Raw genomic sequence first — 27,491 nt, 5'->3', positions numbered from 1 at the left:
CCCCGGCACACGGCATCAGCCTGATGGGCCTCAGCCCCCGGACCCCGTGCACGTACAGGCCGCTGGGAGCCGGGGAGCCTGCGCCCCGAACAACAGCCGTTCAGGGGAGGCCAAGAGAAACTTCCAGGAGGGAAGAGCCCCCCGGGCTCCGGCCCCCCCCAGGAGCCACCGTGCCGCGCGCACTCGCGCTGGCCGCAGGTGCCACCACAGCGGGAGCAGCGGCGAGCGCTGGGGCCAGGCACAAGGGGCGGCTGTGTTCCCGCAGCCCCGGCTGCCTTCCAAGAGCAATATTGTTGGCACCAGGCAGGCTCCCTGCGCCGGCAGCGCATACACGGGCCTTTCATGAGGGGAGCGGGGATGATTTACTGCCTGGGGGAAGGGGCAGGGGCGGGAGGATGGAGCCCCGGCGTGCCGGCCCCGGCGCCCAGCCTCTCATGCATGCTCGCTGCCGCAGGGCCCTGCACACGTGAGCAAGGTTGTGGGTCTGGCTGGGGGGTCACTTCTCGCTCGGGCATGGGGCAGAGCGGTCCCCCTGACCCATCTGCATCGTGCCAGCCCCCTCGCTGCCCCGTCTGCAGGGCCCTGGGGCTGCGCTCCCTCCCTGGGCACCCCACTGCGACTGCGCTCCCGCCCTCTGTGGCTCAGTGGCCGGAGGGCTACGTGCCCCTTGCAGCGCACGTGGGAGCGGCTGGGGGGGACAGGGGCAGCAAAGGAGGGTGCTGGAGGGGTGCACCCGCAGCGCAGGGCGCCGACGCTGGCACAATCCCCCCTTGTTGAGCTGCTGGCGTGGCGGAGGCCATGGTGGTGCTGCCGGCAGCGGGCGGCAGGCGGTGGGGCTGCGCTGCCGTGAAGGGCTTTTTGTTTGCCATCAGTTGCTGTTATAAATCAAGGCAGGCGGCCCAGCCCAGCGCTGCCCCCACGGCAGGGAGGGAACCAGCTCCCAGCCGCCCGCAGCGCAGCCCCAGCCTGCGCCTGGCATCGCTCTGGCCCGGCAGCGACGCTCGGTGTGACGCGGGGTGAAGAGCCAGCGTTGGTCCCCTCCCGGCACCGTACCCAGCAGTGGGGGACCTGGCTGGGATATGAGGGGGTTTCTCCATGCCCATCCCAGGCTGTGGCTCCCACAGGCTCCCCCAAGTCTCAGCTCTTCCCCAGCGATCCCAGCACAGGGAACGACCCCTTCTCTCTGGTTTTAATTTGGTTTCGGTTCGAATCAAGCTGAACCCAACATTTTTTCTGTGCTTCCGGCACGCTGCAAGCTCTGCAGGGGCGGCTGCTGCTCCGTGAAATTGATGTTCTCGTCCGCTTCACGCGCCGGCAGGAATGAACAGCTGCCAGGGGCTGCCAGCCCTGGGGACTGCTCTGTGTGCCCCTGCCCCCCAGGGGGGGCCCAGCACCCCAGGGTGGGGACCAGCACCCCAGGTGGGGACCAGCATGTGGTGGACGGCGCTGTGGGAGATCGTAGCACCAACCAGCCCTCGTAGTGAAACCGTGTCGTGCTGGAAGTGACTGGTTTCACGCACTGGAGCAGCATGGACAAGGCTGTGCCCTGCTGGCGTGGTCCTATGGGGTGGGGGGTGACAGTGACAGCCGTACCCCTCTCACGCAGCCACAGGATCCATGCCGAGCATGGGCAAGGCTGCGTGCAGGGCTCACCACGGCCCTGGGGGGGTCTTGCAAAGCAGAAAGACAATGAAGCAGCCAGCGATGCAGCGAGGGAGAGCAGCTCTGGGGCCGGATCCTGACCATGTGCTGGGGACACCCTCTGTCCCCTCTTACTGGCAGCGGGATGCGCAGGAGCAGGTGTGCCTGGGGAGCGTGCTGGCTCAGAGGGTCTGAGGCTGGGCTTCCTCCAGGGCCCAGGGGTCCTGTGCGGGCAGGCAGGCAGGCAGCGGGGCCTGGGCACGGTGGGGTCTGCCCACCCCGGTGCAGGCAGCAGCATGGGGAAAGCGAAGGCGAAGTGTTTATGGGTCGGATTAGGGCCACTCCGACGCTGGCTCGCAGCCTCGCGGTGTTTTATGACGCTCCGTTATGGGCTCCTAATGAGGGTCACAGCCGCTTTATGGCACCGGCAGCGATAACCCTGCAACTAATTGCAGCACAACTAGCGAGCGGGCTGCCGGGCACCCAGCAACACACAGCACCCAGCCCGGGCCAGGGCCACCCAACGGCGTGGGTGCTGCTGCCGTGGGGCCCTCGGCGTCCCCGGGGTCGGGGTGCTCCCAGCAGTCGGGCTGCCACAGAGGGGAGAAGAGGGGGGCAGAGGAGGCCTTGCCCCCCCCCCTGCCCGATGTGCGACTCCGGGCGTGGGGGCTCAACATGTGGGGTCTGCCTGGGGGGCCGCAGAAGGGAGCAGCCGCGGGTGCCCCGCAGCCCCACGCGTTCTCCACCCGCGGGACGATGCTGCGGGGCCGGGACGGGGGGGTGCCCGGGGGCCGCCCCTCGCTGCTGGCGGGGCCCGGGAGGGCCGGGGCCGCCCCCGCCAAGCTCGGCGGCGGGTCGGTTTGCAAAGGAGCCGGCGTCCGGCGGAGCGGGGCCGGTTGCAGCAGCCTCAGCTCGGGGCCGGTCCCCCCCCCCCCCCCCGCGCTTCCCGCCCCTTCTCCCCCCCCCGCCCCAGCGCTCCGGGCGGGGCGGGCGGCGCCGCTGTAACCCGAGCGCGCCCCTACAAAGTGCCCGCGCCCGCCGCCGCGGCGGCAGAGCGGGGCCGGAGCGATCCCGGAGCCGTCCCCAGCCCGGAGCCGTCCCCAGCCCTGCCCGCCATGGGGCCGCGGTGCGGGGCGCGGCGGCGCTGAGCCCGCCGGCCCCCGGACTTTGCCCGGGCCCTCCCCGCGCTGCGCGGGCGACTCCGCCGAGGGAGCCCCGTCACCGCCGGTAAAACCACGATCCTCTCCCTCGGGACACTCCTCCCTCCCACACCCCCCGGGACCCCCCTCCCTGGGATCCCCCTCACCCCGGGACCCCCCAGCGCCCCCCGCCCCGTGCCCGTTTAACCTCTCCCAGCGCCCTGGCCAGGCTGCGGCTGGCTGGAGGGGTCGGTCCCTGCACCACCCGGGGTCCGTGTCCCCCCCCACCACCCCCCGAGGGAGCGGGCTGGAAGGGCTCTCACCCTGCCCACGGCTCCCCCCCGTGCCATGCGCACCCCCCCACACCTCGGCGTGCCCCGGGACCCCGCATCGCTCCCCCAGGGACCAGCCCCCCCCTCCCCTGCCTGGCCAGGGCAGCGCGTGGGAGGGGGCTGCCTCACCCCCTCACCCTGGCCCTGCCTGTCCCGCAGGGTGGGAACCGCCGCGCCGGAGGGGTCTGGAAGATGCGGCCCCTCTTGCAGGTCCTGGTGGGGCTGGTGGTGGCGGCCGCTGCCCAGGGCAGGGCGATGGAGCCAGGTACGGCTGCGGGGGGGATGAAAGGCGGTTTGGGGGCGATGGGGGGGGGTCCTGCTTTCTGAACACCGACCCCCAGCTGAGCAGCCAGCCCCAGGGTGCCGTGTGCTCGCCCTGGGCATGCAGCCCCACAGTTCTGACCGCGGGGCTGGGCTGGTGGGAGCGGGGGGGGGCACGGCATGGGGGCCCAGCCTCTCCATCACTGGGCGGGGAGGTGTGGAGGGTGGAAGGAGCAGGGGGGCTGCAGACGGGCTGTCCCTGCGCTACGGGGGCTCCGCTCGCTCGGTGGAGGCATGTGGCAGAGCGGGATGGCGTGAGCGCCGTGGGCTGTGGCAGTCGTGTGTGACTCGGTGGCGAGTACAAACGCATCAGGGGTGCGGGTGGTCTGCGCCTCTCGGTGGTGGGTACAAGGAGGACATGTCCCAGGGGACCAGAGGCCCAGCTACCCCACATCCCCCCTGAGGGCTGGGGATGCACTTGTGTCCCCCCAGGCCCCTGCACGCAGAGCAGTCGGGCCGCGGTGGGTTTGCTATGGGGGTGTTTGGGTTGTTTCTGCTCTGCATGTGCATGCGCCTGCTGCCAGCCATCTGCAGGCAGGCCACCACTGCCCAGCCTGGGTGTCACCGGGGCCAGCCAGGCTGTGGGAGTCCCGGTTGTGCTTGGGGCACATGGAGGTCCCGCAGCAGGTCGCCAGGGGGGTTTGTTGCCCTCATTTGGTGCTGTGTTCGATGAGGCAGGACGGGCTCAAGCACCCTGTGCCGCTGGGAGAGGCGCCTGCGGAAGGATGGTGGCATGTGTGGCCTTGGACAGGGACATGCCGCTGGGGAAGCCATGTCCCCATGCTCCAGGGCAGAGTCCAGCCCTTGCCTGCCACCGAGGTGGCAGAGCTGGGCACTGGGCTGTGTCACATCGTGTGCTCTCCACACTGGGCTGGGTGCGTGGTGCAGTCCTGCTCTTGGGGAGGGGTGAGCATCAGGGTGGGTGCTCACAGCATCTCTCCAGAGCTATTTGAGAGCCCAATGCTGGAGTCAGAAGAGGAACATCTCCTGCTCGACCCAGGCAACACGTTGAAGCTGTACTGTGACGCCAACCAGAGCGGTGCCAGCATAGTCTGGTACAAGGAGTCCAGGCCGCTCGTCCCGGGCGATCGCATCCGTCTCCGGCAGAGCCTGCTGGAGATCTCAGAGGTTGCCTACGAGGACTCGGGGCTCTATGTGTGCCGGGCGTGGGGGACTGGGGAGATCCTGCGCAACTTCACCATCTCTGTCGTGGGTAGGAAGCCCTGGCAGGGCCCAGCTCCGCCCCCGGGGCAGCAGGCAGCCCGCCCTGCCCTGCAGGCAGGGATGTCCCTCTCGACCCATTTACCTTTGCAGACTCGCTGGCGTCAGGTGATGATGATGAAGACAGTGATGGGGACGGACCCCACGGGGACCGAAACGAGGAACCTGTTTATGTGCACAGAGGTCAGTGCCACCCCGGCAGGAGAGGGCAGCTGGGGCAGGTCCAGGAGCGTGAGGCACTGCTGCCTCCCGCTCACAGCACAAGCAGCCGGGAGCAGCTCCGGCAGCCTCCGTGCTGCCCCTTGGCCCCCTTCCACTGTACGCCCCACGTCTCCCCAGCTCCTTACTGGACTCACCCACACCGGATGGACAAGAAGCTGTATGCGGTCCCCGCGGGGAACACGGTGAAGTTTCGCTGCCCAGCCTCGGGCAGCCCCAGCCCCAGCATCCGCTGGTTGAAGAACGGGCGCGAGTTCCGGGGGGAGCACCGCATCGGGGGCATCCGGGTAAGGGCGGTGTCACCCCACCGCAGCCTCCCCTCCCGGGGTCTGGCCTCACCATCACACCTCGCTGCCTTGCCTCCTCCCTTTGCAGCTCCGGCACCAGCACTGGAGCCTGGTGATGGAGAGCGTGGTGCCCTCTGACCGAGGCAACTACACCTGCCTGGTGGAGAACAGGTTTGGCAGCATCCGCTACAGCTACCTCCTGGACGTGCTGGGTGAGGGCTGCTCGGTGCGGCGCTGGTCCTGGCTCCCCACCCCCCAAGCCTGGCAGAGGGGTCTCGGGGTCGTGGGGAAGCGGGCGGAGGAGCCTCTGATCATGTCCCTCACACCCAAGGGATGTGGGGATGGAGCCCAGGCTCGGGTTGCACTGGTCTGCTGTAGAGCCGGGGATGGGCTCTCTGTGACTTCATGGTGGGTGGAGAGGGAGGGAGACAGGAGCTCCTGCTCTGGGCCACCGTGTGGTGACACCGCTCTGCTCTCCTCTGCACAGAGAGGTCCCCGCACAGGCCCATCTTGCAGGCCGGGCTGCCCGCCAACACCACGGCCCTGGTGGGCAGCGATGTGGAGTTCTTCTGCAAGGTCTACAGCGATGCCCAGCCCCACATCCAGTGGCTGAAGCACATCGAGGTGAACGGCAGCAACTATGGTCCTGACGGGGTCCCCTACGTGCAAGTGCTCAAGGTAACAAGGGCTAGAAGCACCCGGGTCCCAGACACCCACCCCAAAGTGGTGACAGGGGATGCACAGAGCCCCCCAAGGAAGAGGGATGCTGACCATGGATCCCTCTCCCTGGCAGACTGCAGACATCAACAGCTCCGAGGTGGAGGTGCTGTACCTGCGCAATGTCTCCGTGGAGGATGCTGGCGAATACACCTGCCTGGCGGGGAACTCCATCGGCCTCTCCTACCAGTCTGCCTGGCTCACTGTCCTGCCAGGTAGGGGTGGGCGTCCTGGTGTGGGAGCTGGGACCCCCCCAGCACGCAGGGACCATGGCTCAGGCCAACTCATTAACTCCCTCCAGAAGAGGAGCTGGTGCGGGAAGCTGAAGCCCCTGAGGCCAAGTACATGGACATCATCATCTACACCTCGGGCTCGCTGGCCGTGGCCATGGCTGTCATCATTGTGGTGCTGTGCCGGATGCAGACACAGTCGAGCAAGCAGCCCCTGGAGCCCATGGCGGTCCACAAGCTCTCCAAATTCCCGCTCATCCGACAGGTGAGAGCCGAGCTGGAGCCCTGGAGGCACGGGGGGACCTTGGTGACCAACCAGCTCCATGAGTGCCACTTGCAACCATCACACCTTACCCCACCACCTCATGCGGTTCCCTCGCCTGTTGCTCCGAGTGAGGGACTCTCTGCAGCACCGCTGGGTCTCTGTTTGGCCCTGGAGCATGGGGTGGGATGGCTGAGGTCCCTTGGCTCTCTCCACAGTTCTCCCTGGACTCCAGCTCCTCCGGGAAGTCCAGCACATCCCTGATGCGCGTCACCCGTCTTTCCTCCAGCTGCGCCCCGATGCTGGCTGGGGTCATGGAGCTGGACCTGCCCCTCGACGCCAAGTGGGAGTTCCCCCGAGACAAGTACGGTGCCATGCGGGGCAGGTCTGGGACTGGGGGCTGCTCTTCCCAGCTGCCCTGGGGACAGCATCATGTGGGTGCTGGATGGGGAGGTCTCTGGCCATCGCTGGACACCTCAGCACCGCTATACCCCAGGGCGCTGGGACTCGGCTCGGACAGAGCGGGGCAGCCACGCTGCCTCTGCCCCTCGGGGTTTGGCCATGCAGTGGCGGGGAGCAGGGCCATCCCTGCGGTCCCTCACGGTTCTGCCTGTCCCTGCCAGGCTGGTGCTGGGCAAGCCCCTGGGGGAAGGCTGCTTTGGCCAGGTGGTGCGGGCAGAGGCTTATGGCCTCGACAGAGACCGGCCGGACAGAGCCATCACCGTGGCTGTCAAAATGCTGAAAGGTAACAGCTCCTCTGCCAGTGTCCCAGGCACAGAGGTGGCATCAGTGCCAGGCTGCGGTGTCATCCCAGCTGGCACGGTGACATGGCCCTCCTTCTGCAGACAACGCCACCGACAAGGACCTGGCTGACCTCATATCTGAGATGGAGATGATGAAGCTCATGGACAAGCACAAGAACATCATCAACCTCCTGGGAGTCTGCACACAGGACGGTGAGGGGGCTGTGCGGGCAGGGCGTGGGCATGGAGTGGTGGGGGAATGGGGATTGTTGGGGACAGTGGCAGGCAGGGTGGGACAGGGCAGGGGCTGAGCAGAGTGGACGTCCTTCCCAGGGCCACTGTACGTGATCGTGGAGTTTGCTGCAAAGGGCAACCTGCGCGAGTACCTCCGTGCCCGCCGCCCCCCGATACCCGACTACGCTTTTGACATCGTGGCGATGCCCGAGGAGCAGCTCTCCTTCAAGGACCTGGTCTCCTGCGTCTACCAGGTGGCCCGTGGCATGGAGTACCTGGAGTCCAAACGGGTAGGGCTAGCGCAGCCCGCATGGGCTGCCTGTGCTCAGCACAGCCTGGCGGGGAGCGTGGCGGTGACAGAGGAGCTGTGTGTCCCTGACGAGCCCACTGTCCCCATGGAGAGGGGGCCCCAATTACCCTGGGCTGTCCAGAACCTCCTGACCACAAAGCTCAGGGCAGTATCTCCCCAAAAATGTGGGGCTTAAAGCCTGACTCATCTCCTGGGTGTGCCCCACCACAGCCCGGTGTGAGGGTGGCCCCACCACTGCAGAGGTGCCGGCAGTGCCGAGGGGTGTGTGGGAGGGAAGCAGTGGCTCCGAGTGTGGGGAGGGGACACACAGAGTTGGGTCTGCCATCTCACACCCTCTGTGGGTGATGCTCCCCCCCTGCAGTGCATCCACCGTGACCTGGCTGCCCGCAACGTGCTGGTCACGGCAGAGAGCGTGATGAAGATCGCCGACTTTGGCTTGGCCAGGGATGTCCATGACATTGACTACTACAAGAAAACCAGCAATGTGAGTGGGGGTGCTGGGAGAGGGGCGGGGGGGGTAGAGGGACCCCCAGCCAGGGCTGAGCAGGGGGCTTGCTGTCCCGTAGGGTCGCCTGCCAGTGAAGTGGATGGCACCCGAGGCCCTGTTCGACCGTGTCTACACCCACCAGAGCGATGTGTGAGTCCTGGGGCTGAGGGTGCTGTTGGGTGTGGGACGAGGATGCCGTCGGTGTGGCAGCACCGTGGGGTTATGCCTGTACTGGAGGGTCCCCATGAGTAGGATAGGGGTACTCTGTGGGGCCAGCAGCAGCGGGGCACATCTTCCCCAGGGGTGATGCCACCCTCTCCCATCCCTGCTCCCACGGCACCGCAGGGTGCAGTGAGGCGAGCCGCAGTCCCGCCTGCCCGAGGAGGGTCCTGAGACATGGCTGACCCCCCTTTGCCACACGTGATCCCAGGTGGTCCTTCGGGATCCTGATGTGGGAGATTTTCACGCTGGGGGGCTCCCCTTACCCCGGCATCCCTGTCGAGGAGCTCTTCAAGCTGCTGAAAGAGGGGCACCGCATGGACCGGCCGTCCAACTGCACCCACGAGCTGTGAGTACTGGCCAGGCGGGGCGGGCAGGGGGCACGGTGAGACCTGCTAATGCCCCCTCGCCCCCCCCCCCCCAGGTACATGCTGATGCGGGAGTGCTGGCACGCCGTGCCCTCGCAGCGCCCCACCTTCAAGCAGCTTGTGGAGGGGCTGGACAAGATCCTGGCGGCCGTTTCAGAGGAGGTGAGCGGTGGGGGGGTCTGGTGGGCGGCGGGGCAGGTGCTGATGGCACCGGTGCTGATGGCACCGTCTCTCCCTGCAGTACCTGGACCTCTCCATGCCCTTCGAGCAGTACTCGCCCTCCTGTGAGGACACCGCCAGCTCCTGCTCCTCCGACGACTCTGTCTTCACCCACGACCCGCTGCCGCTGGCTCCCCGCCTCTTCTCCTACCCCAGCGTGAGGACTTAAGGACAGCAGGGAAGGGTGGTGCTGAGGCCGCTTCTGCCCTCACGGGGAGTGGGTCCGGGTTCCCGCAGGTTCCCTCTTTTGCCCCGTGTGAGTTGTGGGCGGGGAGGGCTCCGAGCCACAGCTCCAGGGCAGGGTGTCCCTCTCTCTGGGCTCCATTTTGGCACCAAGCCTTCAGTCCTGGCTGAGACCTGCCTGACACTGCAGGGCAGCGGGAGCCAGAGCCTCCCCGGGGCGGGCACTGCCCAGGATGCCCATGGCATTGCCCAGGGAGCCGGGCTTTGGCCAGCACTTCGGTGCAAGTGTCTCTGGGCAGGAGCCCTGCTGCCTGCCGGGCTCCTGCTGTGTCTGTACATAGCCATAGAGATGAATATTTATGTACATGAAATATCGACCTGATAAATTATTTTTTTGGAATAGACCCCAGCACAGTTTCTGGGCTCTCCTGGGGGGCGAAGGGCCCAGCTGAGCTGGGAAGGCGGGTCGGGGGCTGCCTCCACGCCCCAGCCAGCTTGGGGGCCTGGGAGCGTTCCCAGGGGACACAGAGGCAGTGCCACAGGTGCAGGAAGCGATGTCCCCACTCCCGTGCCTCCAGGCCCGCTCCAGCACAAAGCACCCTCGCATCTGTTCCCCATTAACCGCTGCTGCACTAAGCCACCGTGAACTCCGCTACCAGCATCGCCCTGAAACCGATCCCCCAACTGCCACGGGCTCCCAGGCTGGGAAAGCACTCTGGGGCCCAGCCCCGCATGCTGGGGACCCCCCGCGTCACCCCTGCCCAGACCGGCCCCGGGACTCCAGATAAAAGTGAGTTATGGGCTCTGTGCTGCCTCCCCAGAGCCCCCACACCCCTGGGAGAAAAAGTTGGGGGGCTCTAGCACCAGGGCCCTGCTCTCTGCTGCCTGCTTTGCCCCCCCCTTGCCCCGCGGTGCCCGGCTCTGCCGGGAACGTGGGCAGGGAGGGCTGCAGCTGTCTCGCCCCCTCCTGCCATCCCACTCCCTGAGTCTAGGGTTTCATCTAGGGCCGAGCTTTGCCGGCCGTTAGCCCCAGGATCTTGTTTCCTCCTCCAGCTCCCAGCTGCACTCACAGCCCCCCAGCCTGGAAGCTGGCTCTCTGGCGTGGCCTGCCCCAAACCAGCCTAAGAGGAGGGGGCCTGGCAGGCGCTGTGGGGCAGGATCTGGGCCCGGGGCAGCTGGAAAGGGAGGGGGTCTCTCGGTCTTCCCTGCTGCTACAAAGGCACTGGGGTCCGGGCTCTTGGGAGATGCAGCTTGTGGCTGCCCTTGTGCGGGGCTCGGCTGAGCCATGGGTGCAGTGATTGTTGTGCACGTGTGTGCTGGGTAGCTTGGCGGCTTGCAGAGCCATCCTGGGGTCCCCTCCTTGTCACATCCCCTCACAGGGCTGCTGGGGGGAGCCCAGCCCTGCCAGCATGGTTGCAGCCTCCATCCCCAGCCCTGCTCCCCTCTCTTCTGGGACGAGCCCCCTGCTCCGGCACGGCAGGCGGAGGCAGACAGCCCCCCGGCAGGTGTGAAACCTGCCCGTCCCGGCAGCCTGCCTGCCCGGGAAGGATCCCAGCTGTCTGCTAATGTGCCAGAACCAATGCATTTCGCACAGCCCTGAATGGGGCATTCACACGCTGGAGGGCAAACTGCCCAGGCTGCCCACAGGGGCTGCCCAGCTCCCGGCCAGGACCAGGGGTGAACATGAATGGGTGCGTGGGGAGCGGGCTGAGTCCCTGGGGGCTGTGCCCAGCTTGCCCCCCACCTTCCTCCAGGCTGGGGTCTCCATGCTGGGGGGCAGGCAGTGCCCCACGCCTGGCATGGTTTGCATGGCTCTTGCTTGCTGGGCACTGCCTCTTCCCTGGAAAATGGGGCCACAGACAATTTTAAAGGGTGAGGTGGAGGTGGGTTTGTTAATCCTAATGCCAGCTGGGGCGGCACAAGAGGACATGGTAAATGGAGACCTGACACCCCCTGCCATGACCTCACTTCATCCTCCCTCACCTAGTGAGCGAGCCATGGGTGCAGGCAGCGCATGGGTGCAGGCAGCGCCTTGTGCCAACTGGCTGTGCCAGAGCCAGCTCTGCCAGGCACGGGGCAGCCAGGGCCGTGGCCGCGCAGGGAGGCAGCGCAGGGCGTCCCGCAGCCCCACGACAACTGGAGGCAGTTTTTATTGTTTAACATTCCTGGTATTTTCTGTCAGGGCTGAACCAATTGTCCTTAATCCGCCAGGCTCTGCTGGCCAAACAAGTGTGGCTGAGCCACCGGCATCCTGTCCCCACGAACAGGCCCCTTTTGTGAGGGGGATTTAGCGTGTAGCCCAGTAAATCCTGCTGGTTTCCTGAGGCAACGTTCCCACACACCACCACCACCTCCACCCCCCCCTGCCGCCTGCCCCCCCCTGCCCCTGGGCCCTGGCACTGCTCCCTGGCTCGGCCCTGCCTGCCCCAGCCCTGGGGCCAGGTACCTGCTGCCTGACCAGAACCTGCCCCCTGGGGACTTCGTGTCCTCCTCCAGTCGGGGTTCCCCCTGCGTGTTGCTGGGACATGTCTGTGGGTCCTTATGGGATGTGGGGTGTCAGTGGGGCTGAGGAGCTTCCCAGCTGCCGCCCCGCACTGCTTGGCCCTGGGGGAGATGCTGTGGTCCAGGGTGGGTGGTGGGGAGGATGCTGAATCCTGGGGGAGATGCTATAGCCGTTGGGGGGGGATGCTGAGTCCTGATGGATATGGGGCTCGTCCTGGGCAGGATGCTGAGTCCTGGAGGAGACACAACACCCCAGGGGCCCGGACACCGGCTGGTTCCTCATTCCAGCTCCGGGATGTGGCTCCCAGCCCCTTGCCCGGAGATGCCTTTGCTTAACGACTCTGTAGTGGGGCCGGGAGCTGCTGTTGTCTTTTCTCCCTAAAACAAAGGCGACAGGATTTTATCTCCAGGGAGAATCTGGCTTTTGTGAGATGCTGAAAGCCTGTGCCCGCGGGCAGGGAGGGATGAGGCTGTGGGGGCTGAAAGGCACCAGGCTCCTGCCTCCCCCACCTGGCACTGCCCCTCTGCCTCTGCTCCTGCCTGCTCCTCCCCATGTCCTACACCCTCCGTGCCGTGCCCTTGCCCCATGCCTGTGCCCCATGTGCACCACCGGTGCCCAGGCAGCGAAGGGCAGGGAAGGGCGCCCCATGGGCCAGCGGGCTGAGGAAGGGGCCCATGGGCACCCACATGTGGGGGCACCCCGTGCTGCGTCCCGGGCACAGGCTGCGGCAGGGCCTGTCCTCTCCCACAGAGGGATCCGGACACAGGCAGTTCCTGCATCCCCGGACACCGCACACACAGATGCGTGCACACACAGATGTAGGTACACACAGATGTAGGCACAAATAAGTAAACACCCACCCAACCCCACCCCCTACACGTCCATGTCTGCACACCCACCCCCATCCATGCACAAGACCCTGCACACACACCTTCCCATGCACCTACACACACACACACGGTCGTGTATGCACACTTGCACCCCTCTGCGCACACACACACACTCACACCCCCCTCAGGCACCCCCCCGTGCACGGAAACCTGCTCCCCCACCCTATGCCTGCAGCCCCCCCCAGCCACGCACACACATACACCCCGCGCACAACCACCGTGCACGCTCATACGCCCTTCCACGCACACCCCTTCCACGCACACACATCCCCATGCACATGTAGCCACTCCCCGCCCCCTACGCCCCCATTTACACACGTACAGCCATGCACACCCCCTTCCCCCCCCCCCCCCCCATGCACACACCTTCCCCCCCCGCCCCTCTCCCCGGTTCTGAGCGGAGCCGCCAGCCCCGGCGCTGGCTGTGGGCCCCGTGCTCCATCCAGCCAAACTGGGGGGAACCCAGCGAGGGCGGGCGGGGGGCTGTCCCGCTGCAGCCCCCCCTCTCCAGCCTGCAGTCCCCCCTCTCCAGGCCGCAGCCCCTTACGCTAGCCCGGCCTGGGCCGGCAGCCGGCGGGCGACTGGGGAAGCCGGGCTGCGAGCCCCATCTCCTGGCCAGCGGGAGCAGCTCCGCACCGAAATGGGACCGGGCGGGCGGCCCCCCCGCCCCCCGCTGCTCACCCCCGCCTTTTCGGCTGGTGACAGTGGCCTTCGCGGCAGGCCAGCCCTGGGGCTGTGGTGGCGGAGTGACAAACTCGGCTGGGAAAAACAGGCGTGGGGACGGCTCCTGGCTCGGCTCTGCGTCCCACCGCCCTCACGGGTGGATGGGGCTGGGAGTGGGGCAGGGCGGGGGATTTGGGCTGCGGAGCTGCACCGTGTCCCGACGTGGATCCTGCTCGTACCCACTCTGTGTGATGGGGACCAGCGACGGAAGGGGACCCCATGGGCACGGGAGCCTGGTGACCCTGGGTCTACCTTGGGTGGATGGCGCAAAGCCCAGCGAGGGCTCAGCCTCGCTGCCCGAGGCTGGGGCCCTGTACACCCCCTCAGTTGGAGATGGGGGGGCAGCATGTCTGACTGAGGGCTGGGGAAGCAGGGAAGTCCCCAAAAACAGCTGCAGCACCCAGTCAGGCACCCTGGGCCTTGGTCCCTTGGGAACTATCCCCATGCTGCACATGGCTGCTGTGGGGACAGGTCTGAGGCTGACCCCCACCCAGGGACAGCTCTTCCCACGCAGGACAGCAGAGCTCAGCATTGATGGCTCCTGCCCCCCTCAGTTTGTGGCGGGGGTCCTGCCCCCACCCACTGCCCTTGTGTGTCCCGGGGCTGCTCCTGCCCTGCCTGTCCTTGGGGCTGCCCCCCAAAGGTTTTGGGGGACCATGGGAGCAGCAGGATGGAGGGGGCTGTGAGGTGGGGGAGCTGGGAAACCGGGGTCGCATCGACACAGGGAGCAGACCCTCGCTCCAGGCACACCGGCCCAGCTAGGAAAAAACATGGGCTGCCTCCGCAGGCAGGTGTGGGCAGCCCTGTCTGCCTGCAAGCGCGGAGCTGCGGTCTCGGCGCTGCCGGCACGGAGCCGGGCTGAGCCCCGCCGGCTGCCCCGGCTCTCCGCCGCTCCGTCCCCAGCGGTTTCAAGCCCCGCAAGCGGTTTCCTGGGGGAAAGGGGCCCCCGGCAAACCCTCCGGGCAGGATGCTCTCCTCTCCTCTCCTCTCCTCCTCTGCTTCCTTCCTCTCCCCCGGCCGGGCCAGCCCTCCCCTTGCCCGCCGCAGCTCCTTAACCCTTTCGCCCACGCTCCCGGCCATGCGCCAGCCCCACGGCCACGGCTCCCGCCCGCCCTCCCCGGCCCTTTGTGCGGGGCCCCGGTGCTGCTCCCCGGGGCCGTGCTCCCCACAGGGCCCCCCCCCCGCCCCCCCCGCCATCCTCCCGTGTCCCCTGCGGTGCCCAAGTGTCTGCCGGGGGTTGGAGAGCCGCGGCCGGGGGCGCTCGCGGCGATCCCAGCCTGCCCGCGGCTCCCGTGGGACCCGCGTGGGCCACAGCTCCCTCTGCGCTGGGGTCTGGGACTCCCCGCCGGCCGGCCGTGACCCCCCCATCTCCCCCGGGGAGAGCGAGCGGGAGCCCCCGGCGCGGGGCCGCGCTCCCCTCTGCATCGCCGCGGCGGCGGGGAGCATCCATGGTGGGAAGCATCCATGGTGGGAGCCGGGGCTGAGCATCCGGGACCGTGCATCGGGTGACGGGGAGCAAGGGGGAACGGGGCCGCTCCCCTGGGGGGGGACCGTGCCGGGCTGTGAACGGGGACCGGGGCCTCCAGAGGGAGCCCGCAGTGCTGCGCGGCTCCGCAGCCGCCGGCCTGGCCAGCTCCAGAGGCCCCAGAATGCTCTGGGAAGCCAGGCTGGGCCGGGGGGCTTGCCTGGACACGGGGTGGGGGGCTCGCAGGCAAAGCCTGGCAGCGGGGACACCTCCCCACAAGGCCGCCGTCCGCCCGCGCTCCCCGCCGGAGCCCGCGGACAAAGGCCCGTGCGGCAGCGGCAGGGCCGGCCCGTGCTGCCCGTGGTGCCGCACATCCGGGCGGGAGTGCGGCGGCGGCCGCCGGGTGCCATTTGCCTGCTCCTGTGCCGGAAGAGAGGGGCCGGGGAAGGGCCCTTCCTGCGGGCACTGGCTGTGGCGCGGGGAGAGGTGACACAGCAGATGGGGAGTGCAGCTGAGGGCATCCTGCCACCCCTGCCCCGCTCCCCCTGTCACCAGTAACCACACGGCTGCGGGGAGCGGCACTGGGATCACCGCAGGGCCCCGCTGGGGCACCACTGGCAGGGATGTGCTGGGGGGGGGGCGGGGGCGGGGGGCAGTGGGATGGGGACAGGCCTGAGGGTGCCACCTGGGCAGCACTGGACACCTGCCCACCGGTGTCCCATGGGGTTGTGCTGCGCCATCTGCCCACGAGTGGAGGGCTCAGCCTCTGGTGGGTGGCACCTGGTGGGGACCAGGCCGGGCATGGGGCCGGCGCCCAGGCTGGGACGTGCCCTGCTGATGGCCCTGGCTCTGCAGTGGGAGAGGGGACAAAAGCAGCAGAGTGAGGGCAGCTGGTGACGGTCAGGGTGCTGGCTGCCGCTCCCCTCCTTGGGGACAGTCCTAAACCTCTCCCCACGTTGGCCCTCGCTCGCTGGGTCTCGGGCGCCAGGCTATGGGGAGACACAGGGTGCTCCCGCCCTGCACAGGGCCCTGCCCGCCCCCGGGGGGTTATAAATAAACCATTAACTTTATTTTGGGAACGTGGCGGAAACGTGAGTGGCAGGTTGCTCCAAAGAGAAAGGAGGAAAGCTGGCTGCCAGGCCCCCGCCCAGGTGTGCCGGGGTGCGGCCGCAGTGGCTGGAGCCGATCCCCGGGGAGACAGGCTGTGCCCAATGTGTGTCCCTGTTTGGGGGGACAGAGGGACCCCAGTCACGCTGGGTGCTGCCCCGTCTCTGCGCAGGCGGGGAGGACCGCGTGGGCACGAGGCCTCGGTGCTGAGTTCATGCCGCACCGGGCACGGCGCGGTCCCACGTGTTGGTCACCAGGCGAGATGGCCCGTGGCAGGTTGGGTGCCGCTGGCCGGGCCCCGGGCTGGGACCTCGGAGGTACAAACATGTCACGAGCAAAACCTCCGACTGTGGCGCTTCCTGCCAGGTCACCCCACCCTCCGTGGGTGTGCTGGAGCGGCGCGAGGCTGAACGTGGTGACAAGTCTCTCCGCGGTGGCAACACACCAGAGCGGGGACCACGGGTCGGGGACCTCGGTGTGTGGGGCGGGCGATGGGGAGCAACGGTGGCCCCATCACCAGCTGCAGAGAGGGCGGGAGGGAGGGAGCGCCCGGGCAGGGCCGAAGGGGCAGCGGGAGAAGCCGGGAGCCCTGGGAGGAGCTGCCAGGGCGCAGGCAGGGGCTGCCCGCGGCTCGGGTCCCGCCGCCCCGCTGAGGTGCCACCCGCAGCCGCTCCAGGCCGGGGTGTTCGGCGGGGAAAGGCGGCGGGGCGGCGAGGGCCGGGCGCTGCCTGCCTGAGTGTGCAGAGAGGCTGCTCCGGGGCCCTGCCCGGCGGGGGGAGCGTGGCGCCAGCACGGCCGGGGGCTCCCGCACGGCCCGGCCGGGGGGGCGGCGGGGGGGAAACAAAGGGCAGCGGCGGGCGAAGGCGGGGGGGAAGCGGGTCCGCCCGGGCAGCGCCGCGGCGGCACCCAGCTCCCCGCCCGGCACCCCGGGGGGCGGCCGGGCCCTGCCCCCCCCCTGCGCGGCCCGGGCAGCACCGCCCCGGTGCCACATCCCCGCGCTGCCCCGGCCGCTGCCCCCCGCCCGGCCGCCCCCGCCCCGTGCCTGCCCAGCCGTGCCGGTGCGGCGGCGGCGTGGCGCGGCGCCCGGACCCGCGCGGCTGGCGGCGGAGACCCCCCTGGCCCCCCATCTGGAGGTAGCGACGGAGCCGCCGCCGCCACGGGGCCCGCCGGCCGGTCGAGGTGGCGGTGGTGGCGGGTGGGGGGGGGGGGGGAGTGGCGGGGGGCCGATGGCGGCCCGGCCCGGCGGAGCGGGCGGGCGCGGGGCTGGCTGCGCGCCGCTCGGCGGCGGGAGGGCGGGCGGGAGCGCGGCGTTCGCTGTCCGGGAGCGGCGGAGCCCGGCGAGGACAGCCAGGCCGCGGGCACCCCGGCGCCGCTCCCCGGCGGGCGAGGCTCGGCGAGGCTCGGCACGGCACGGCGGGCCCCGCGGAGGGGGACGGCCCGGCCCGCCGGTGCGCGGGGTGGGCGGAGGGGGGAGCGCGGCCGGGGGCGCCGGGCCCGGTCCGCGGCGGACAATGGCAGGGGGTAACCCGAGCCCGGCGGGGGCGGGCGGGCGGCCCGCGACCCCCGCCCCGCCGGCTGCCCGCTGGGACCGGGGCCGGGACCGGGGCCGAGGCGGGGCGGGCGGCCCGCGCCGCTGGGCAGGAGCTACCGCCCGCCGGGTGCCCCGCCGGGGCGCAGGGCCCAGCCGACTCCATTTTGTTGGCTCCCGCTCCGCCGCCGCTCGCAGGCCCGCGGCCTGCCCGCCGGCCCCGCGGCCGACGAGGCGGAGGGAAGCGGGGGGGGGGGGGGGGGGGGTGAGGGGGAGGGCGGCGGCCGGCCGGGGCGCCGGGGCTCGCAGGTGAGGCGCGACCGGGCCGCCCCGTCCCGTCCCGCCCCGTCCCGGCGGGGCCAGCCGGTGCCCCCCGCCGCCGCCTAAGATGGAGGTGGGGGCGGCGGGCCCGAGGGCACCGGGCCGGGCCGGGCCGCCATGTGCGCGGGGCCGGGCCGGGCCGGGCCGGTCGGGCCGGGCCGCAGGCGGGGAGCGGGGCCGCGGCGGGGCGCGCCGGGGGGGGGCAGCACTGAGCGCCCCCCCTCCCCTCCCCCACCCCCGGGGCGGGCGGCGCGCGGAGGGGGGGGGGGGAGGAGGGGGGCGCCCGCCGAGGGGGGGTGCGGGGGGGGCCGCGCGGGCGCGCGCTGATTGGCCGCCGCCGAACCCCAAGAGCGGTGCGCGGGGGGCGCGCGCGCAGGCGCGGGGCGCGCGCCGGCGGGATGGCGGCGGCGGGCGCGCGCATGCGGGGGAGGGAGGAGGAGGGAGGCGGCGGAGGAGCGCTGGCGGGGCCTGGCCGGGCCGGGTCGGCGCGTCTCCCTCTCGGCCCGCACCGGGGGCAGGCGGCGAGCCAGCCGCGGCGGCGGCCGCAGGTGAGCGGCGGCCCCGCGGTTGCGGCGGCCCCCCCCCCACATCCCCCTCCCCGTGCGAGGCGGGGGCGGCCCGAGGCCAGGCGAGGGGGGCCGTGCCGGGGCCGGGCGGCGGGCCGCGGCCTGGGCCTAGCGCGGCGACGGCGGCGTCGGCCCGCGCGGGGCCGGCGGAGCGGAGCGGGCCCCCGGGCGCGGCTGCCATTTTGCGGCGGCGGGCCGGGCTGACCCCATTGTGCTGTGCCCGCAGGTGGATGCCCGCGGCCCGGCATGGAGCAGGCCTGCGAAGTGAGCCGCCGCAGCTGCCTCGTCCCCTTCGGCACCTCGCTGGCGGCCGCCGAGGCCAAGGGCGGCCCCTTCGGCGAGGGCCGCGGCCCCGAGCCGCCCGCCATGCAGCTGGCCGCCGCCAAGCCCGTCTACGGCCAGGACCCCTCGTCCTGCTACATCCCGCTGCGCCGGCTGCAGGATCTGGCCTCCATGATCAACGCCGAGTACCTCGGCGGCGCCGCCGACGGCGCTGAGGCCCTGCCCGACCCCGGCTCGCCGCCCCCCCGCCTCCCCGCGGCGCAGGACCCGGCGGCCGGCGCCGACGGACCCGGCCCGGCCGCCGACGCGCCCCGCGGGGTCCTGGCCTTCCCCCTGCTCCTGCGGGACGGAGGAGTGGAGGCGGCGGAGGAGGAGGAGGAGGAGGGCGCCGAGACGCCGGAGGAGGAGGAGGAGGAGGACGACGACGACGACGACGACGAAGAAGAGGAGGAGGAGGAGGAGGAGGAGGAGGCGGCGGACGGGGAGGAGGAGGAGGCGGCCGAGTCCGGATCGCGGAGCCGGGGCCGCCCCGGGCCGCAGCAGGGCCCCGGCAGCCCACCGCCGCCCCGCTTGCAGCCGGCCGAGCCGGTGCCGACGACGGTGCCGGACGGCGGCCCCGGGGAGAAGCCGGAGCCTTCCGCCACCGCCGCGGCGGCGGCCCTGCAGCTCGTAAGCACCGGCGGGGCGCGGGCGGCGGTTAAGGAGGTGGCGGGGCGGGGGGGGTGCGCGCCGGGCGGGGGGCCGGGGCCGCGGCCGCTGCCATTTTGCGGCGGAGGCCGGCTGCGAGGCGCGGTGCGGCGGGGCCGGGCCGGCGCCCTCGCAGCCGGCACCCTCGAGGGCGGGCAGCCATCTTGCCGAGGGGACCCTGCCGAGGCGCGGGGGGAGGCTGCCGGCCTCGGGGGCGCGCTGCGGCCGCCGCCGGGAGCCGCTCGGGGCCGCCGGGCCGGGGCGGCCGGGCCAGCGCGGGCTGTCACCGGGCCCCGCCGCGCACCTGTGCCCCGGCGCGGCCAGCCGCGCTGCCCCCGCCGCCTTTTCTCCCCTCAGGAGCAAGAGGCACTGTCCCTCCGCCCGAGAACAGCGGATCGCTGCCAAGTTCGGCGGAGTTTTTTCCCCGTTACAAGCTTTGCTTTTTTTTTTTTTTTTTTTTGGGCGCACTGGACATAAGCAGGGGAGGAGGAGAGCTTTCCCCTCTCCTGCCTGCCCCGGCTCTGGCGCTGTCAGACGGCTCTCTTTGTCTGGCCTGGCTTGAGGGAGCCAAGCTGCGAGACTTTGGCGATGGCCAGGGAGGGGCTGTGTCATGGCCTGACAGACCTCACGGGCAGGAAACCTTGCTTGTGATTGAGGCTGACTTTTTTTTTTTTCTTTCGAATTTCTCGACACACACAAATTCTTTTAGTTGGTTTTCTAATATTCCTAATAAGAAATAAAACTGATTGAACTTTTAGAGTTCTGAAAGGAGTTAGGTGCGTTTAACTTTTTGTATAATGTGTTTTTGAATGCAAGTATAATTTCTGGATGGTTTTCAGCGTGACTTTATTTGCAGATATGTATGTATACTTCCTGCAGTTCTTCAGTAATTTTTTTTGTGTATTTCTTAAACATGTTTTTGCAAACTTAAGGTTTCTTACTGGAGGATACTCTGTTTTTTAAGTATGACTTGATGCAGTGTGTGAAAATTAACTCATGTGACAGCACTGACACCGAAACCATGTTGCTCTCTTTAATTTCAGTAGAGCTGCTGATGCTGGACAGATGCTACTGGCGCACACAGCCCTTGGGGAGAAATACTTGCTTTCACCTGTGTCATTTGGGAACACACAGTGTTCCTGCTGTGTGCTCTGGGAGCTGGGGGAGCGCTTGTCACAGAGTGCCCACGGAAGGGGCGATGTCAGGAAGATGCTGACAGCAGCTTAGTTTGTTTGTGGCACAGTTAAGCTCCGCTCTGGGTTGTGGATCCTCTTGACCGTTCCTTGGGAAGAATCCGTCTCCTTGTGGAGACTCAGTCTTTAGTCGTTGGGGGTAAGAGGGTGCTGTCGGTCTGAGGTTTGTGCATATACTTAGCTTTGTTTTGCAGAGCAAAGCAGGGATCTCTCAGCAGACATGTGCTCAGTGATGCGGTTGTGGGAGGGTCTCACTTTGTAAACAGAAGCTAGCAGAGGTACTTTCACAACACTTGCCTCTGCTATCAGTGGCTTTACAGCGTGCTCCACAGAACTGCAGCTTGTACGGTGACAAAACTGTGGTGGTGATTGAGCCTGTTATTTGAATATGCAACAAGGGGTTGACTTTTCAGTAACGCTGCCTTCCTGTCTGGTGTAGTAAGACGTTAGCCTTGTTGAATTGTTCTGGTGACTTTAAAAGCATAGCTGCGTTCAGAAAAAAAGATACAAAGAAAAACAGTTTTTAGGCAGCCTGGGATCCTTCTCTCCTTGAGTCTCTCATTCTTCCTTTAGAAAGTAAGCGCGGGTTGTCTGACTGGACCTTTAATAGCCCTGCTGCTTGTGATACGGGAAGAGAGAGGGATTTTTCTCTGTGCCAAGTTACCATTGAGACAGTTAAATTATTTTAATTGTTGAACATGGCATGGTAGCTAGAAATAACCAGGCTTGCTCCTTAGATCATGTAAGCATTTAATTCTGGTCTCATTTGTATTTGGGTAACTGAAATCAACTCTTTTTGAGAGCCTGTTAAAACTTGAAACAAAAACCCACCCCGAAACAACAACCACAAACCTCCGGGAGTTCTGCACTGCTATTCTTAGGATGGCTTGTCTGTGCTACTCTTATCTGTGCTACGCTTTCAGACGAATCACCTTTACCTAGTCTGATGATGGGGCTCTTCCACCTTATAGCAAGGCTTTTGCAGAGCTTTTATTCTTGAAGCTCACTGCTTTGAGTATGCCCACTGCTGCTCAGACTTCCTGTTTCGCCAAGAGGAAAGATGCATGTGTCAGGGACCTCTGTGTCTGCCCCTTGCAAGTTGTGAATTTTTCACTTTGAAAGGGCTTGATTTCCAAAAATGTCAAGAGTGCTTCCAGCAGAAGGGCCAGCATTTGGTTTAGTCTTTAGTGGGATGAAAAGTCCAGCATTTAAGTAATGCCTCTGGGTAGGAGAGGTGGTGGCAGGTATTGTTTTGCATGGGGATTTGCTAATAGCCCTGACATCGGTTGCACTCACACACTGCCCCAAACAGAGGAGAAGTTGCTCAGGTAGCATTCATTTGTAAAGAGGCATGTGCATATTCTGAAGTGATTTTAAGTGTCAAGTTAATCTTAGTTAAGGTTGACTGAAGCTCTCCCTGCTCCCCAGCAGCTACTGACAGATTTCCTGTTGGAGAAAAAGAAATTATAGCAGTGGTTCTTGGGTCTTGTTTCTGCTCCAGAAGTGACGATAGAGTGACTGCTGGCAGCTGGTGCCTTATTTCCTTGTGCACGTGGTGGGTTACTACCATTTAAACGGCTGGGGTTCTTTTAATTTCTCCATTGTTCTTTACCATCTTGACATGAGCTTGTCTTGAGCACTTCCCTGGCCTTTGCAAGTTGTAGTGGTCCTGGACAGCGTTATGTGGAGTTGGAGAATTGAGCCCAGGCTCCAGTGCTGGGGAGGGTGGGTGCAGTCACGGAAGGTCTGAGCGCTGTGGGTCTTGCTTGAACTCAGTTGCTGAGGAACTGGAGCAGGTGGACTTGTTTGACAAATCTTGTGCTGAAATTTTGCTTTTTATGTAACTTTTGGTGCCATATTACTTGGCTTTCTCTTTGCCAGTTTGTTGGTTTTGAATTCCTACCGACAAAGTATGTTAGAGTCATTTGGTTTGCAGAGCTGAGCACTCGGAAGCGGAGAGTTTTTGGATTTAAATACGTCTGTGCCGCTCTTAGTGCGCGTACGTTACACAGTGTATGATCCCGGGTTATGCATTCACAAGCTGTTTTTTCCACGGCACCCTGATGGCTTCAGGCTGCAGGATGTGCAGAGCTGGCATGAGGCACTCGCTCAATGTTGCTTTTCATTCTTCTCATACTATTTCCTTGTTGTCCAGCTTCATGCTGTAGGAGTATGATGTTCGGGTAATGGCAATGAGGAAATGAGGTGCAGGGAAATCCAGAGCCACATCTTTCATCGCTAAGGATGGCTGCTTCCAGTGGCTGGATGTAAGGAGTGAGCAGGGCGTGTGTGTAGGGCTCCTGGAAGGTTTTTGCTTTACCAGAACCACACCATATGCAATGTGTTAAAAGTACGGAAGGCCAGCAAAGTCCTCTCTTTAAGCCTAGAATTAATCTGTGATGAACTTCAGAGTTCCGTTGCAATCTGCAGTTGTGGGAGAGTACTTTCACTATAAAGTGTTTGTGTCCCTGTTTGAGGGGTGCTCTGGTTCTTCATTTATTAACTGACATGTCTAGTGCCATTTCTCTCTTCACTAAAAATAAAGGAACCAACGCCATGTGATACTTGCTACTCCTGTAAACATTTCTGAAAATCCTTCTAGACTGTTGATTTGAGGTGTAGCTAACTACTGGTAATGTTATATCCCTGAGATAGAATAGGCATGGCAGTGGTTTGTTTGAGCAGGGAACATAAATTTCCTTGGTCAGTTGACATCTTACTGGTGTGGAGATTAATTCCCTTTGGCTGTCTGTGCTTCCTGCGGGCACGGTCTCCCTCTACGTGCATCTGGTGAGAACAGGCTCTCGGTGTACTGCTGTCCCTGTGCGTCTGATCTTGCACACACCCCTCTTTGCCACTAAGATTTACGCTGTTTGGAAGACCTTATATTTTTCTCAGAAAAGAGCACGTAGCTGGATCTTGCCTGGCTGTGCAGTCAGCTGGTATCCACTGGGCCCCTGTACTGAAGCGCGCTCGTGTCTTGAATAGCTCTAAACTTACCCACAAAGGGCTTCAGCCATGGTGGGCATCCAGAAGAATGGGTAATTCCATGGTTAGGGCACTGTCCTGGGCTGTGTTATCACTCAACCATAAATTTTTGAGGTCCTTAATGGCTTTGGTGCTTTCATGATGTGATGGCGCAGCATCTCTTCCTCGTGGTGGTGTGAGCGGGTGGGTGTTAAGATGCTGCCACAGCAGGACTGTACCCTGGAGCAGCTTGTTCCAAGTGACGGCAGTTTTTTGAACAGTCTGTAGGATCTAGAGCTCTCCTGCGCAGCGGATCCTGGGAGTATTTATTCTAGCATTTGGCTGTGATTGTTCTTACTCTCCTTGTTTCTTTGTATTTGTTATTTAATCTCGTATTGCTGATTAGGTGTAAAATATCTGTTTGTGTATGTGATGTTACAGAAAATGCCATTTCTCTAGTAAATATGGATGTTCTGGCTACCTTTCCTGCAGTGTGACATATGAATGATTGATGCTTTCGCAGTTCATGAGGGGCCATGCAGTGCTCTGAAGCTGAACATGTTATGTGCAAAGAGCAAAACGAGGTGTTTTCTTGCAGATTGGACAGTTTTGAAGGTGAGGTTTTGCTGAATGCAATGGCAGAAACCTCTATGTTGTTTCTGCTTTTTTATATTTAAAGCTTATTTTTAAAGCTTGGGTAAGAGAGGCTTTGTTCAAGCAATGGCCTGGTTAACATACTCTCCACAGTCATAAATACTTGAAGTCTCTAGTGAAGATTGTTGCCAGAGGAGTGTAGACTTCACTCAGCTATTCAGCAGTGAAGTTCTGCTCTATACAGTGTATACTTAGTATATCACCTGCTACTGTTACAGGGAAAAAATAGCCAACAGTAGCAACAAAATCGGCTTTTACAGGTGCTTTTTTAGGACACATGCTGCCTCCTGAGACCTGCTACCTCTGCTAACCGTCTTTGTATCTACTTGCTGGTGGTTTCTTTTGGAAAAGTGCATCTCCCAGAACCTGAACATTTTTTTAATTAACAAATCTTATGTTGTTGATTCTAGTTCTGCTGTTACAGCTTCTAAGCCCTTGCTAAAATCAGTGATAGTGGCTTGGTTTGATGCTGTAGCAGTAGCATTCAACTTCAGGGCAATGTATTTCTGTTTTGCGTGAAGTTGTAGATTTGTTGATTTGCCTCTTGCAGTATAGCAACTTCTCATTGCACCTCATTGCACCCTGTTCCCAGAAGTGGGGTTAAACTGTGTGATATATAACAATTATTAGTTTGGGTTTTTTTAATTTCCCCGAGTTAACTGAACAAATATGTAGCTTACTGAAGAGGTGTCAACTCTGAATATGATTAACAAGCTACTTGAGCCCCAAGAAAAAAAAAAAGTGGTATTTTCTGAGTTATAACTGAGACAGTATTTCTTAAAGACATTCTTAACTCAAAAATCAGTATTATGGGTGATGATCAACTTTCAGTCTAGTTGCTTAGAACGTACTTCTGTTTTTCTTGCCTGTGACTGACAGCTTCTTGTATATAGTAATTTTGATTGTTTTTTCAGTTATTTGCTCTGGCATTTAGAAGGGCACAGGGAATAGAAACACCTGGAGAAAGAAACTCAATCCTAGCAGGGGGAGCTTGTCCTGGGAGTTTAAAATTATTTTTTTTTTTTTTAAATCAAGTTAATGCCGTTTTTAATACCAGAAAAATATGACCTATGTTTTGTTCTGTCTGCACAGAGCCATCTGTGCCGTGCAATGCAGTCTTCGCTCAGTAAAAAAGGGAGTGAAATCCTTTATGGTGGTGAAGGCATTGCCAGGATTTCCAAGTTAATGGGTGGAAAAGGTCTGTAAGAGAGTCTGCTTTGAATTAGAGCAGCAGTTTTCAACCTCTGTTGATTTGTGGACCCCTAAACACTTCCCAGGTGCAGGCTCTTGTCTAGTGAATTTAGACCTATCAACAATAGCCTTGCTTGCTTTCATATAATTTCATGGCATCAGAGTATTTTTCTGCGGCTGTGGGTTTGCTGACTGCTGAGTTACAGAAAACGTTGCAAATGTGAGTTGCAGTGTCTGACCTGTGTGAATTTTGTGTTGAGTCAAATATAATGTTGCATTTGTGCGACTGCTGGAACAGGCAGGGGTGCCCTCCCCTGCCTGACTTGCTGCTGTTGTGTTTTGCAAGAATGCTTGATAAAAGTTGAAGTTTGCTTTGCTGAAATAGTTACTGGAAGTCTAAATGTTACTTTCGTGTGTGTTGGTGTGAGTTCGGTGTTACCAGTTAAGGTCATGCTGGTGTTTGAAACTGCAAGGGTGGTGACATCAAAGAAGTGACTTGACGCTAGTGCAGAGGGTTTAGGGCTTTCTGGTGTGCTGTGGGTGGCTGCTCACCGGTGTTGCTGTACCACTGCTCTGTGGGGAGGTCGGTCGGGTGCAGGTAGCGTGTCCTGTACTCTTTAGGTTTGGAAAGGCTCGAGTGTAGCCCTTGCAGGTGTGCTTGGGGATTGTAGGGGGCTCCTTGCTAAGCTTGTAAGGTTTGCTAGTGGTGCAGGAACAGGGTGCTGGTGGGAGTGTTACTGAGGACACATGCAGGGCATGAGCGTGTGTGTGGGCTCCCTCAAGAGCGTGTCACGCTCCTCTTGGCAGGTAGCTGCAGCAAGGGAGCTGAACGGTTTGGCATGCCTGCAGAGCTGTGGTGCCATGCAGAGGCAGACTGGAAGGTGGAGAGTTGGGTGTCCCACTGGTTCAGTGCTGGGTAGGAGAGGGAAAGATGTTGGTTTGTGTTGGAGGCAGAGGCTGACACCCCTGGCAGGTGCCAGCTGAAGTTCTTGCTAAATTAGAAATCTGGTTTCAGTGTGACTTCTCACAGTAGCTTTGCAGCAGTGATTAAATGTGCAGCAGAGATAGAGATGGACTTGGTGTGTGCCCATATCTTGTGTGTCCAAAAGCATTGACGAAGCCAGGAGGAATTTCAGCAGTGTGCTTTGCCTTTACTGAATGATGGAAAAGCACTCGTTACAGTTGACATGCTGTCTTTTCTGTGGTTACCATTAAGAATGCATCAAGATTTATCTCACCTGGGTCTTTGGAAGAATAGCAAGAAGAAACTGGGAGAAAAGTCCTTGTGTATCATCTCTCTTTCCCAGCACTTGTGAGGTCAGGCTGGTCCTGGCCAGGCACCTTCAATTCTGTCTCTAGTACAGCCTGAGCAGCAGATGTGTACTGAGTTGACCCACTCAGCTCGTTGCCTGGTTTGGTTGTAGCCTCAGCCGTGAAGGAGTGGCACGATCCACAGATGGACGGCTTGTCCAGCAGCCAGTGCCATCCATCTGCTGTCTCAGGGGCTGAGTTGCAGCCGTGGCTCTGTGCAAAGCAGCAAGTCAGCAAGCAAAAGGGGCACCGCGTGTGATGTGCGTGGTGTCGGGGAGGGGAGTGGTTCGGGAGTGCTGTCGGTAGCTGAACCCCAGGGAAAGGGCAGCACGTCTCCAGTCCTGGAGGCTTCCCCATGTCCCATTCCATCCTCTTCCTCATGGGGTGCAGGTGGGTGGAGGGCTGGGGCAGGGAGCAGCAGGTGGGGTTGCCAGGCAAAGCTCTGTGTGTGCGAGTTCTTGATAGGGGACTTGTTCTGTGGGTTACACGCTTTGGAGAGCTGCGAACGCTGCTGGAGATGGCACGTTCACACTGCTGTTGTGGTCTTCAGGAAAAAAAGTTTTATAGGTAATAAAATAGCAGTGTAACTTGTATTAACTTTCAGATGCTCATCAGAACTAATGCGTGGGGACTCATTCTTCATTTTCAGACGTGCAGAATTTGAGTTTTGTGTGTGAGAAACTAGAGGTGTTGAGTTGGATAGAGCAATCCAACATAGTGTTCCATACTAGCCGAAGGATGGGGTGTCTTTTGATGTGGTATTTCTTAGGAAAAAGTGAACAGATAATTCCTCGCACAGTAGTATCTCAGCACACTAGAAACCTCCAGCTTCTTTTTTCAGATCCTGTGGGGCCTCCGGTGCTGAGCATGCAGCAAGGCTCTTGCCCTGAGCTCTGCTTGAAGCTTTCGTGTTCCTCTTGTTTTGGAGGAGTGTATTTCATTACTTTCCCTCCCACTGTTGGTGGAAAGAT

At 63.4% G+C, this 27,491-nt stretch overlaps 2 protein-coding genes across 7 annotated transcripts in view; both read left to right on the top strand.

The window, feature by feature from the left end:
- The first annotated feature begins 2,706 nt into the window (after positions 1-2,706).
- On the top strand, positions 2,707-9,536 carry FGFR4 (fibroblast growth factor receptor 4). Of its 4 annotated transcripts, none has more exons than XM_074883237.1 (18): positions 2,707-2,868; positions 3,272-3,377; positions 4,434-4,646; positions 4,748-4,837; positions 4,994-5,160; positions 5,249-5,372; positions 5,648-5,838; positions 5,954-6,092; positions 6,179-6,372; positions 6,588-6,733; positions 6,993-7,114; positions 7,215-7,325; positions 7,446-7,636; positions 8,018-8,140; positions 8,223-8,293; positions 8,574-8,711; positions 8,787-8,892; positions 8,972-9,536. In XM_074883237.1, exons 2-18 carry the CDS (start codon positions 3,305-3,307, stop codon positions 9,116-9,118), a joined length of 2,346 nt encoding a protein of 781 aa, XP_074739338.1. In that variant the 5' UTR covers positions 2,707-2,868; positions 3,272-3,304; the 3' UTR covers positions 9,119-9,536. The 4 variants fall into 4 exon arrangements, with proteins under 4 accessions (XP_074739338.1, XP_074739337.1, XP_074739339.1 ...); XM_074883236.1 differs by having other exon boundaries at positions 4,377-4,646; XM_074883238.1 differs by lacking the exon at positions 4,434-4,646.
- A 5,145-nt stretch (positions 9,537-14,681) lies between these two features.
- NSD1 (nuclear receptor binding SET domain protein 1) overlaps positions 14,682-27,491 on the top strand; it is a 69,111-nt gene continuing 56,301 nt past the window's right edge. For 2 of the 3 annotated variants that reach the window (XM_074883234.1, XM_074883232.1), the window contains exons 1-2: positions 14,682-14,715; positions 18,462-19,186. In XM_074883234.1, the coding sequence (XP_074739335.1) occupies positions 14,697-14,715; positions 18,462-19,186 (744 nt within the window). In that variant the 5' untranslated portion in view covers positions 14,682-14,696. Of the gene's footprint in view, positions 14,716-18,074; positions 18,218-18,461; positions 19,187-27,491 lie in introns of those variants that run through there. The other variant, XM_074883233.1, reaches the window with a different exon arrangement.

Source organism: Strix uralensis, chromosome 14 (genome assembly GCF_047716275.1).
Source record: "Strix uralensis isolate ZFMK-TIS-50842 chromosome 14, bStrUra1, whole genome shotgun sequence".
Taxonomy (NCBI): Eukaryota; Metazoa; Chordata; class Aves; order Strigiformes; family Strigidae; genus Strix; species Strix uralensis.
Note: the sequence above shows the minus strand (reverse complement) of the source record. Positions and strands in the feature narration are given on the sequence as shown.